This window comes from Aythya ferina, assembly GCF_964211825.1.
Source record: "Aythya ferina genome assembly, chromosome: 3".
Lineage (NCBI taxonomy): Eukaryota > Metazoa > Chordata > Aves > Anseriformes > Anatidae > Aythya > Aythya ferina.
Genome location: NC_140298.1, coordinates 67,338,583 through 67,350,664, shown reverse-complemented (window position 1 = coordinate 67,350,664; position 12,082 = coordinate 67,338,583). Strand labels below are relative to the sequence as shown.

The following is a 12,082-nucleotide window of genomic DNA, read 5'->3' as shown; positions in this document are numbered from 1 at the left end:
TCCTTTTATTCTGATTTTAATTCATAATACAGTAATACCATCTTGAAACAACTGAAATCTGATATACTGGTGATAACCCTGTAGTATGTGTGTGTTACAAAACTTCACAAATTTGATGTTTGCTTTAGCACGGAACCATGCCATTTGGTTCACTTCTGTGCCTTCTGGGAAAGTTTCTCTTCTTCCATACTGGAAAGCTATTAATATGCTTTGAAAGTGATTGCAGTGTGTTAGTTATAGAGTTGTTTTACATGGATAGTACTAGTTTTCACTCTTCATGTAAGGAAAAAAAAAAAAATACACCTTTATTTGTGTATATATATATTTTTACATCGACTTCATTTTTTTTTTGCCATTTAAACAGCATGGAGATATTCAGTTCTAAAATGTTATTACTTACTTCAAGCAGTAAATTACACAGATACGTTAGCTTTAAGGGAAGTGGATATTGTTTAGTATTTTCTTTCCTTCCAGAGTCATGGAATCACAGGATATGTTTGGAAGGAACCCAAAAGGGTCATTGAGTCAAACTCAATGTCCCAACAGCCCAGCAAATGCCGCATTACAGATACAAATTCAAATTCTAGGTAAAGCATTTTGCAAAGCCTTTTGAGATTGGGCTGCTCTTAACAGAAGGCAAAGTTGTGAGATGAGAAATATTTTTTCAGAGATGAAATGCATGAAGGATGTAATGATTTGAACAGATATGAATATTAATTGTAAAGAAGACTTCATATAATTAAAAGTGTGTTTTTTTTTTTTTTTTTAAATGGAGCTCACAGTATGGCTTTTAACACTTTGAACAGTCATTAGCACTAATGTATGCACAACAAGTAAACAGAATATGGAAACTGGAAATTAATCCAGGTTGGAGGGGGTCTGCTGAAGCAGCACAGCAACTCCCTTGTCATGTTTTGTGCTGCTATGCACTGCATTAAGTGAGAAAGTAGCAGTCTCCTTATTTTTTCCTCTGCCGTGTAGTTAATTCTCCATGGTATACTTAATATAGATGAGATATTTTCTTAAATTTCCTCTAAAATCTATGTGCTGTGTGCGCAAGACCTTTAAATTTGCTTGCTGAAGAAACTGTTTAGCTGGCTTTAAAATAATGGTTTACAGATTACAGTACCTTAACAATAGTGAACTCCTTAGTTTTCACAGAGGATTTCTAATCTTGTTTACAAAGCAGATGGTTGAACTAACATTGACGCAATATTTTTGTCTCATAATGTGTGTAAATAGGTTGTAAAAATGATTTACAAAAAAAAAAGATATGTGTTCCTTTGCTCAAAGATGTCAGCTGTATGTGCTAGGTACATGCTTAAATTATGGTAGAGATAGAATACAATCTCTCAAAGCCAAATTTAATTGTAATTAATTGTCTCATCTGTGTGATTTTTAAACTTTACAGAGCAATTTTCATGCAGGCTTCATGAAGTACAAAATATAAATTTGATAATTTTATAATTACCAATTATAAATAATGTGACTGTAATAATGTGACATTATTAATAATGTGACTATAAAGGCTGGATATGGAGAGATTTTGTTGTTGGGGTTTTACTTTTTTTTTTCTTTTTAATAAAGAAGAAAGGCATAATAAATATTAAAACCTTTCTCTCCCAAGGGATCTCATAATTTAGCAGAGGTCTGTTGGAATATCCCTCATTTGAACAGGATCTCATTGTAAAATCAAGCTCTCTTCTTTCTTTGAGCACCTGGTTTCCTCTGGTAAAAAGCCTAATAGTTGCTTCAGTTTAACTGACAATCTGTCTTTAAATTCCCAAGTCTGCTGGCCAAAAGACTGTAGTAATAATAAACTTTCTTGGTACACCACATATTAGATGCTACTTCTGTGCCCTTCCAGGTGTGTAAAGACACCGTGTTACCTCTGAATCTGACTTTGCGCAATTTATTCACAGGCTTCACAGTTGTACTCTGAGGCAGCAGAGATTGTGAGAGCAGCCTGCTTGCAGTTTGAGATAAAAATAATGAAAAAGACAACACAGTTGTCAAAGGTGTTGATAATATGCTGACTGCAGCATTGATCGTAAGTCCTACAGATGATACATATCCCTATGATATGTTTTTTGTCCTGATCATACAGTGGAAAAAATTATGAAACAGTTAAGGCAAGGAGATAATTCTGAGAGAGGTAAAGTTATGGAAATTTGATAAGGTGTGCATTTGAGTCAGGACATGGGCACAAGGAATAAAATATTCACAGGAAAGCAGGTCCCACAATTTATGGGTCTATTAATTTCCATATAGGTTTGTTGTTTTTTTTCAGTACTTAGATAATTAATTATCACTCATAATTAAACAGAAGAGACTATATGAACATATGGAAAATCATAAACATCCATAAATTTTAATTTTCTTTTAAGGTTTTTCAGAAGTTTTTCTTATAAAATTTGACATTTGGTGACACTGAGCTACATCTCAAATCCTTGGAACTCTTGTAGAATAGCAAAGAGAAAGGAGGAATAAAACATCTTTGAATCTGAGAGTTGTATAATACATTGTTAATGCACAAAAAAAGTATGCTAACCTTTTATGGGACGCTAATTACATCATGATTTTTCTTTTTTGTAATGGGTCTGGGTACTGTACATGTATCAAGTAAAAAAATATTTTTATCGTGATGCAGATGTTCTGATGTGCTAGTTTTTTCTTGTTAAAGTTGAGGTTACGTAGTTCAAGTCAACTAATGAATTGAGAGCATAACTTGACTTTTTTTGTTTAGGAACTACTTTTATTCTACATTTTCTTTTATCATTTCTGCTTTACATTATGTTTATTTTTTTTCCATCTTGTAGGGCAGGAGCTAGAAAAATGAAAAGAACAAGCCACAATACCGAAACAAAAGACAACTAATACTTACAGTTTCTCTCTAAAAGGAAACAATTATTTTCCTGTTTTAAGATAAATGTTAGTTTTTTATGGTCCCACGTACTGATGCTGGTCGAAAGTTGTTTGAAAACCAACCCTATGGATTATTAATTCATACTACACATTTACAATTACCTAAAAAACTTTAAAGAGAAATTCCTTTCTTCTGAAGAATCCTCAATATGTCACTTTGCATAGCTGAGAAGCTGCTGTGGACTGTTATAGTTTAATTATGATTTGAGAAATAAGCTTACTGTTTTACTGTTCACAGATGGATTTTATTTTCATGGCTCAGCAGAGTGGCAGTTTTGAGTATTACAGAGAAGCAAAGGAGGTGTTCTCAGATATAACAAATACTTCTACAGAAACCATGCAATATCAGATTTCTGTTGAAGCAGAAATATTGAAATTTCTACACAGTTAAGCACAGCAACAAAAGGTTTAACTAGGTCTCTAGAGGATGTCAGTATTTGAACTGAAACAGGTACAAATTCATCCTTGCTGTTGCCATTCTGCCCTTGCATGTCATCAAACTCTCCCTGTATCAATTTCTTTTCATTGTTGTATGTGTTCCCTACTGGCTAGTTTCTATAACAGCAGGCTGAAAACACCTTCTGCTGCCAGCAAAATGGACCAAGACTGATGACTCCTTCATTGCTGCAGTCCAAGCGTTTAACAAATATGGCAGCAGAGCTTCTTGTCTCAAGGGCCAGAGAAGTATAGATACTTTTCTGCATTTTATATATTTCATACATCTATTCCCAGGGAGAGAATAGTATGATTCTAAATTGATGAGAAAGAAAACCAAAGCTTTATATGATTTTGCATGCATTTGAAAATCCTGTTATAAAATTAATTCAATTTTAATTGATGTTCATTTTTATGTTATTGCTAAGCTGAAATATTTTAACACTTCTGTTCACTGTAGAGTGCAGATTTACATCATACTGAAGTACTGCAAAAATGTCTTTGCATAATTTATATTACATTTTCTATAAACAATAGAAATATTTTTATCATTCTACAAAATATGAAAATTAATTAGGAAATTAAATGTGTATTTTATTCTTCTTGTATTTTCACTAATTCATGGTGCTAAGCTGGGTCATTTCCTTTCTGAACCTAGTGCTGGTTTCCATTTGTGTTTACATAGAATTGTTTTTTATTTTAAGTTCTTAAACCTTGTTACCTGAGTACCATTAATTCCTTCAGTTGTAAGATAAGACACCCCAGTCTGGCTTTACCTGAAAAGTTACACTGTTCCATGTTATTAAATTATAAAATGTTACAGTTACACTGGTTCATGTTATTAAATTCTGGTTCAAATTGAGTTAGTGTGTTATCTATACAAATAGGTGGGTTTTGTTTGGTTGTTTTTCTTTTTTCTTTCTTTCTTTTTTTTTTTTCTTTATAACAGCTGTATTTACAGAATTCATTTTAATTTAAAAAGAAAAACAGCTTCCCAAGTTTTTTTCTTCAAAGAGTTTCTGCAAACACCTGCTCTGTAATAAATAAATAAAATGATGGCTTTGAAGAAATGAGGCTATTATTTCAGTCATAGCTTGCATAGGTTTCTTGGCAGTTGTTCCTAATTGTCCGGACTTTTCCTCCTTTCTATTTTTAGTGCAGTTCTGCTAATTGTGGTTTAAATACACTGAAACAGAATTCTTTGAACTCTGCAGGGACTTTCTCTGTGTTTTACAAATAACAGCAAATCAGTATGTTATATAGACCTGAAGTATTTTGAAAACTTTCACTGAAGAGGGTTAGGGTTAGCTCTGTTCTGGTGAAAATTATGTGCACCTGTGTGTATGTGTAGAGAGAATTACTTTTAGTGCAACAACTGAAAAGCAGTCTGTGCTCCACTGAGGAATAAGGACAGATTCCTATTTTTATCAAGTATTTATAAATTATAAATTGACAGGAGACAACCCTCAATATATGAAACCTGCCTACACACAAAGAAGAGAAGGTTCAGAAGAAAAACGGTAGTAATACTATAATAAAGAAAATTAGTCCTGTGTTCTGTTCTTTATGTTGTTCATTCAAAGAATTGTTATCCTTACATTTATATTGATAGGATATGCTACTGAGGAATATGTTTAAGCAAAGCAGTCACACTACTCTCCTTTCTTTCTCCTTCAGACGTATTTTTAGAGCACTTTACAAAAGTTACTGAGGTGATTTCAGTAAATTGATCAGAGCAGTAACTCATAGGTTTAAACAATTCTAACTTTAATACAGTGAACTTAAATCTCCAGAGGCAGACAATTAGATTATTGACTCTTCCAGGAGAAATTCAAACTGACTCACATTTGTTTGCCAGAATTACCTTCTTCAAATACTATCTTGCCAGGTACCTGCTAATTATAACTCAGTAAAAGAGTAAGTGTTGGACAGAGATATTACTTCAGGATATCTATACAAAGTTAATAGATAGATACATTTTAAAAGTGAAGGTTTAGAGAATGAGCGTGCATACTTATTAAGTAGAATAGCATATTGGCCAGCCTGCATCCGTCTACATTCAGTGATCTACTAGGTCATGCAAGTCCTTTCCACTGAGTTAGAGCTCTTGGTAGTCTGAGTTCTCCACAGGAACCAGCTGCAGTGTGAGCAGTGATGCCAGTGCTGCTGTTCCCAGGAAAGAGCAAGAGAAGTAGTGAGAGGGCATATCAACAAAGAAGCACTACCTCAATCCAGTGTATTAAACTGTTGGGTATCATTTTCAAAGTGACATATATAACTTTATAGAAGAGCTTCGTGACAAGTCATTTATATGTGATTTAGAAGGTTTTTACAGCCAGACGGTAAATAACAGCACCTTTATTTCTGTCAACATAAATCAGCCAATGAACAAATCTCCTGTCATTTTTTAATAAGTAAATAAAGAAATAAACTTCTTTGATTTCATATTCTTTAAGCTATATGTAATAAATCTGTGCCCTTGTTATCTGCTTCCTCCAGTTTCAATTTATTATACAATTTGCCTGCATCGTGACATCATCAATGTAGGCATCTCTAATTTGAAATCTATAAACTAAGTCTTCTTAAAGTAGCATTCCTTCTGTCCCTAATCTTGATGTAGGGCAGAGAACATTAATAGGTCAGGCAATTATAAATTTAGGCAAACAGGTTCTTAGGAAGGGAGCTGTGTCTGATAGAAGTCCTCTCTTTTTGTCTAGATTTCATATTTTCTGGAAGAATTAATTTCATTTTTTTCTTAATATCAGTTACAGGGCTCCCTATTCTAAAGCATAGATGTATTTGAAAATTTTATATATTATGTTTAATATAATGTAAATATAATTTACATTAAAGTAAATAATTTATGTTGTTTCTTAAGAGATAGGAAGTAAGACAAGATAGGGACCAATAGTTTAGTATATATTCATCACAGCAACGTAGTCAACTTTTAAATCCTTGAGGGAAAAATTATTTGAAAAGCTAATTCTTTGCTTCTGTAATAAAATACTAATTTAATTTTGCTCCTGCTGCATAACATGACACTTCATCCTTGCCCTAGAAACAAATGCTGATAGCTTAGTTATTATGCAGACAGTACAAGTTGAATAATACAAATAAAAGTTCAAACTCATAAAAGAGAGTCCTCAGGTAAAATCATTATAGCTCAGATGCATTCCTTTTTTCTCCCTTTAGACTCCAATATATTTTTCTTCAAGTTCAGTTTCTTGCATAAACTCTGTGATAGTGTTACTGCTTGTCATCATGGTTTAGTATTTTCTCTGTATTTCATATTTTTGTTCTAACTGTGCACCTTAAAGTCATGTTTGTTTTTTTCTCCTGTAATAAGAAACTATTATATTTTGACTTCATACTTAAGGAGCCCTTGTCATAGATATTTTGTCACTATCTAAATTTTTATCTCTCCCCTTTGAAACAGCAGTTTTAAATAATAGAATATGGTTTGGCTTGTATAGATTAATTAATATGTAATATTAAAATAGTGAATTCTGAAAAGCAAAAATAGTGAATGCAATCCTAAAACAAAACCATGCAATCCTGTGAGCATTTCTTTCCCTTTCTCTTGGTCCTTATATATACTGCTGTTCTGATAGGTTTCCCTCTTCACTTCCTAAATGGATGAAAACTTATCTTATTTTACCTTAATCTCACAAATTTTGAAATGGAGTCAGTATTTTTTAAGTGAGGTAGGAAGAGAAGATTCAGCAGTGAAATTAATTGGAATTAAAGGAAGCTCATTTTGTTGCAACTTAAAAAAATTCAGGTTAGCCAGAGAATTACATTTTCTGATGTCTTTAGGAATGTTACAAATTAGTTGTTTTGGAAATAACTGAGCTGCATTCATCACACAGTAGTAACACTAATTAAAGTTACCATTCATTGAAAGCTGCAGCAAAAGATACCTTATTTTGTGTGTTTTAGATGTCTGTGATACCTGTGCTGAGTGCAAGCACTCAGCAAATGAAGCTAACAAGGCCTCAAAATTAAGAGCTGGTACTTCGTAGGGTGTAAAGAATGAACGATGGGAATAAATTGCTCAGAATTGTTCAAACCAGTGAACAAATACGAAGGTGCATTCTGAGCAAACTACAAGTGCCACCCTATTGTGAACTCCACAGAAGGGAAATTACAATGATTGAGTCTTACAGTCATAAGCATGAAGTTTTGCTGTAGTTAAGGTGATTGTGAGAAAAATACTAGAACAGTCTGTGCCATTTCTTTTGCTGGAAGAAAATTCATGATAGTAAAAAACTGTGTTATTAGTGGAAAAAAACGACCAACATTCAAAGTTGCAAACAAGTTTTTTCAGAACGAGGAAGCATGAAGAAGAAATAAGTAATATATAGAAAGAAAAATAAAATATGATTTTACCAAGTAGTGGCAATATTAGTCTGTCCTAATTAGCGTATTAATCAGAGATTAACAAAAAGACATTAACTGAAGTTTCAATTATTCGTAGCTGCTTCTTGTAATCAAGCTTTATTGCTCTTTTTTACTTGTTTTTTAGATAAAATAAGAAAAAAAATAGCTATAAGCCTGTTGAAAATTTAATTCTTTATGGCCAATGATGTATTCAGACAAAAAGCATGCATCACATAGTCTTTATGAATGACAATACCTTTGTGATACCAGGTGCAAGCAGAAGGTAAAGAAGTGTGAAGAGTTATCTCTAAAGGTTGTTTAAATATTTTTTCTTTTATGTGTGCTTCATTTCTAATTAAAATTAAAAAACATATTCTTAAGTGTCTAATTGCAGCATTTTTAATATCTTAATCAAGAAGTACATGAAATTCAAAACTCTGAAAGGAGAAATGTAGGTGACAGCAAACTAAACTAGGAATTTATTTAATGCATAGTATTTTAAATGCACATGCACATGTAAGCAAAGGTCATAAATCTGCAGCCCTCTTGAGCAATAAGGGAGAGGAAAGAAAATCAATTCTAATCAGGCGACCAGTGCCAGACCTCATAACAACGACTTCTCCCTGCACCTGAGACACTTAGTACTATTTCATATACATTTTAAGCAAAATGCTTTAGTCTGTAATAGGAAAAGATGGGGGTACTGAAACTTTTAATAGTTTCACTTCTGTTATATAGTAATTACTTGTTTTGTTGTCTCTGAAATCATTTAATTCTAGATTTAACAGAACAGCCATGCAATTCATTGAAGCGAAATCTTAGGAGGTCTGTTTGCAAATATGCTGCCATTAATGGATATATGTTTTGAAAGCAGTCTTCCAAGCCATCCTGAGATATCTTTTGATATTTTTTGAGAAACATTTTCTCAAGTGTTTGTAGAATTTGGTTACTTAGTTGTTCTTGAACTAACTTGCCTGCTATCTCTGTAATTTAAAATGTCCACGAATTTATGAAAGAAAATCAAGTCAATTTCTGTACAGTTAATGGAAACATCATCATTTTCAGGATTTTAGATAGTTATTTTATTGGATTGTCATTTGTTTTTTGCTATGTCAAAAATAAGCTTTGAGTTTTTCATTTAAAAATTAGATGTTTAAAAAAATACAAATGAACATTTTGATGATGAAATAAAACATACAGGTTGTTTGGCTTAATGTCTGTAAAATTTCATGTAATGCATCTCTATATTGGTTGCTCCTCAGCCTGTAAGTCTAGCACATCACAGATTCAATAAATGTTTAGACAAAACCTATGAATATTAAATATTCCAAACATATTATTTTAGAAAAATTGGTAGATTTTAGGAGCATTTAAATATACTTTCTTAACATGCAACAGCATGTATATAGTTGTAACTAGATATTTTTACATGATTAATTAATCTTAAGCTTATAAGTACTTGGGTTATAGTCAAGATTGTCATTGCCACATGTTAATGGCAAATATTTCTGGCATACAGTGTTCCTTTTCCTCCTCCTTTTTTCCTGTGTTCACATTCTCAGGTACCTTTCTCTGAGTTAGTGATATTGTACATCCTTTAACTATAAACAAAAAGTAGTTTCCTTCTCTATATAGCATAAGATTTTATTCTTCTACTTTCCCATTAGTAAATTGGTCTGTCTTTCAACCACATTATACAACGTAAACAATCACGTTACAAACAGAATTATGTACTTTTTAAATTGTGGAGGTTTAAGTGCAGGATTTGGCTTTTTTCAGCTACAGATAATTTTTACAGTGTAATATTTGATATTGAATAATTGTGCCTTCTGAAAAAATAGTTACATTAATACCTTTAAAATAGATGTGTGAGACCAATAAAAGCTCTACTAAAAAATTGGAATGTCTGATGGTTGTCATACCACATAGGAAGATTTACTTTATTTAAGATACAAGTTAATTTCATTACTAAATGATTACAGAAAGTTCTGAACATAGTCAAGATCAATTCAAATTCTTAGCTTTCCAACTGAAGTGAATTTTCCACATGCCTTTCTTCTGTGGGATTTGTTGCTGATACACTATCAATGCAGTCCTTGGTGCATTTGTGTTCTTTATGAAGTATTTCTTTTCATTCTCTGGCTCATAAAACAATGGTGCGTGAACTGCACAACCACTTTTTCAACTTCTTTTTTATTCATTTTTACACACTGCAGTGCAAATTAAATTTGCCAAAAAATCTTGTGTAGTTAAAAGCTGAATTTGATTTCCTTTAAATGAATAGTAAATAATTACAGCTAAAGCAGAAAAGATCAGATATTGAGAAACTGGATAATTATGAAGCTAAGAAAATGTTTTTCCTACAGTATTTTTCTTTTCATGTCCTCTTTTATAATTGCATTCCCATCTCCCTATTTATTCCTGTGTTTGCAGAGATTTATTGTTCATGTTTGGCAGTATTCCAGTAATATGAACTATATTTTTCTTTACTTTACCCACTCTGTATCCCTTAAGTCAACTTTCAGTGGCTGTATGTCAGATACTAGTAAATATACAGTCTGGAGAGGAGAAAAAAAAAAAGAGAGAGAGAGAAAAAAAAAAAAAAAACATAATTTGATCTAGAAATAATTCACTATAATATACAGGGCTGAAAGTACAGTGCCAGAGTTAAAATACCCTTAACTCTTCTGTGGTCTATAGAAAAGTACCGATTTTCTGTTGGCAATGACAATAAAGAAATCTATTTTAGGGAAAGATCAGAGTGGTCATTACCACAACCCCCCTGGTGTCATAGCCAGCAGTGATCTGTTTTGGAAAGTAGTGGTATTCAAAAGAGATGGGAGGAAAATCAGTAGTTTTTGTGGCAAATCAGTACGTTGAAACATGAAAATCTGAGGAACCAATAGCCAGGGCCAAGGTTATAAGAGTTTTCATAAAGCATGCTTTGTGGCCTCATAGGTAAGCTCATACAACCTTGTTTGAAGGTCATTTATTCCAGTTTACACTAGGACTGTTCTGCCCTTCCTCCTATCATCTTAGTTATAATGAAAGAGCTGTACCTTTTGTGATGCTTGAGCGTTAGCCTAAACCCATGTTTCTGAAAAGAAAGAGAATGGTTCCCATTCGGCTAAAATGGCATAAGCTCTAGAGGTTTGGGTTTCCTGTGTAAATGGCTGGGTTTCTCTTTTCCTTCCCTGTTGTTTCTGGAAGACACGCTCCAAAGCAATTCAAGTTTCAGATTTTAGTATTTGGAAGGAATATTAGCTTTTCTTAACTTTGAGTCCCTATTCAGTTTAGGGGAAGCATGGCAAAGCTAGCACCCAGAAATAAGGGAGACATTCTTATGGGGATCTTACTTGGAGGGAGTCTGGAAGACCTGTGATTTTTGCTAACTGAGATCCCAGCCTCCTGTGCATGGCAGGATGTAAATGTGAAAATGAGGGGTAGGTGAACAGTTTGGTTAGATAGTGTGAACTTCTTAATCCACACTGTGCCAAGATGATGCAATGGCTGGAGGTGGGAAGGGTATCCCTTTCGTAATGTTAAGTATGGTTTGTGGCCTGCTACTTAAGCCTGTTCTAGCTGCTTGCATAGTCTGAAAGAGTTTATTTTAAGTAAAAGAAGTACATGAATTGTCTGTTTTCAGTGTTCATGCTGGTTATGCCTAAATCTGGGTCTCGGTTTTACATGAAGCTCTATTTTTTTAAATAGTATTCTTTTGAACAATTAAGTATATATTCTTTGGAAAGTAAGAATAAAATTCAAATTAATTTATAGCAAATTGTGAGCTATTGGTGCTGAGAAAAAGCTTGACATTAATAGAAATAGTTCCTTTCATATGATTCATAATAATTTTTTTTTTTCTTCCTTTTTTTTTTTTTTTTTTAATACAGGGCTTCTTGTACTGTAATTGGAAGTGAATTTAATTTTTATGCTTGTCTATTCTAGGTACAGAGATCCAGAAATAAGCAGTTACGTGAGCTGTTTCCAGATGGATTTAGCATTCATCATGCAGGAATGCTGCGGCAAGACAGAAGTTTGGTTGAAAACTTGTTTTCTAATGGACATATCAAAGTCCTAGTTTGTACAGCTACACTTGCCTGGGGTGTCAATCTTCCTGCTCATGCTGTTGTTATTAAGGTAAGAGATGATATACTCTGCACATGGTTATCTGTCTTAAAAGAAAACTGTAAAGAAGCACAGATAGTAAGATATTTATTGTGGGTTTGGGGGCTGGAGGGGAAATGTCTGATTGACTTGAAATGTTATTTATATCTCATTAAACTGATTCTCACCAGTGGGAGTCTAGTTTGTATAGTAAAGATTTAAATATATCAAAGAT

The 12,082-nt window shown here is 32.9% G+C and overlaps 1 protein-coding gene across 6 annotated transcripts in view; it reads left to right on the top strand.

The window, feature by feature from the left end:
• ASCC3 (activating signal cointegrator 1 complex subunit 3) overlaps positions 1 to 12,082 on the top strand; it is a 280,518-nt gene that overhangs the window by 166,229 nt on the left and 102,207 nt on the right. For all 6 annotated transcript variants that reach the window (XM_084513434.1, XM_084513436.1, XM_084513435.1 and 3 more), the window contains one exon: positions 11,689 to 11,880. In XM_084513434.1, coding sequence (XP_084369560.1) covers positions 11,689 to 11,880 — 192 coding nt within the window. The remainder of the gene's footprint in view (positions 1 to 11,688; positions 11,881 to 12,082) is intronic.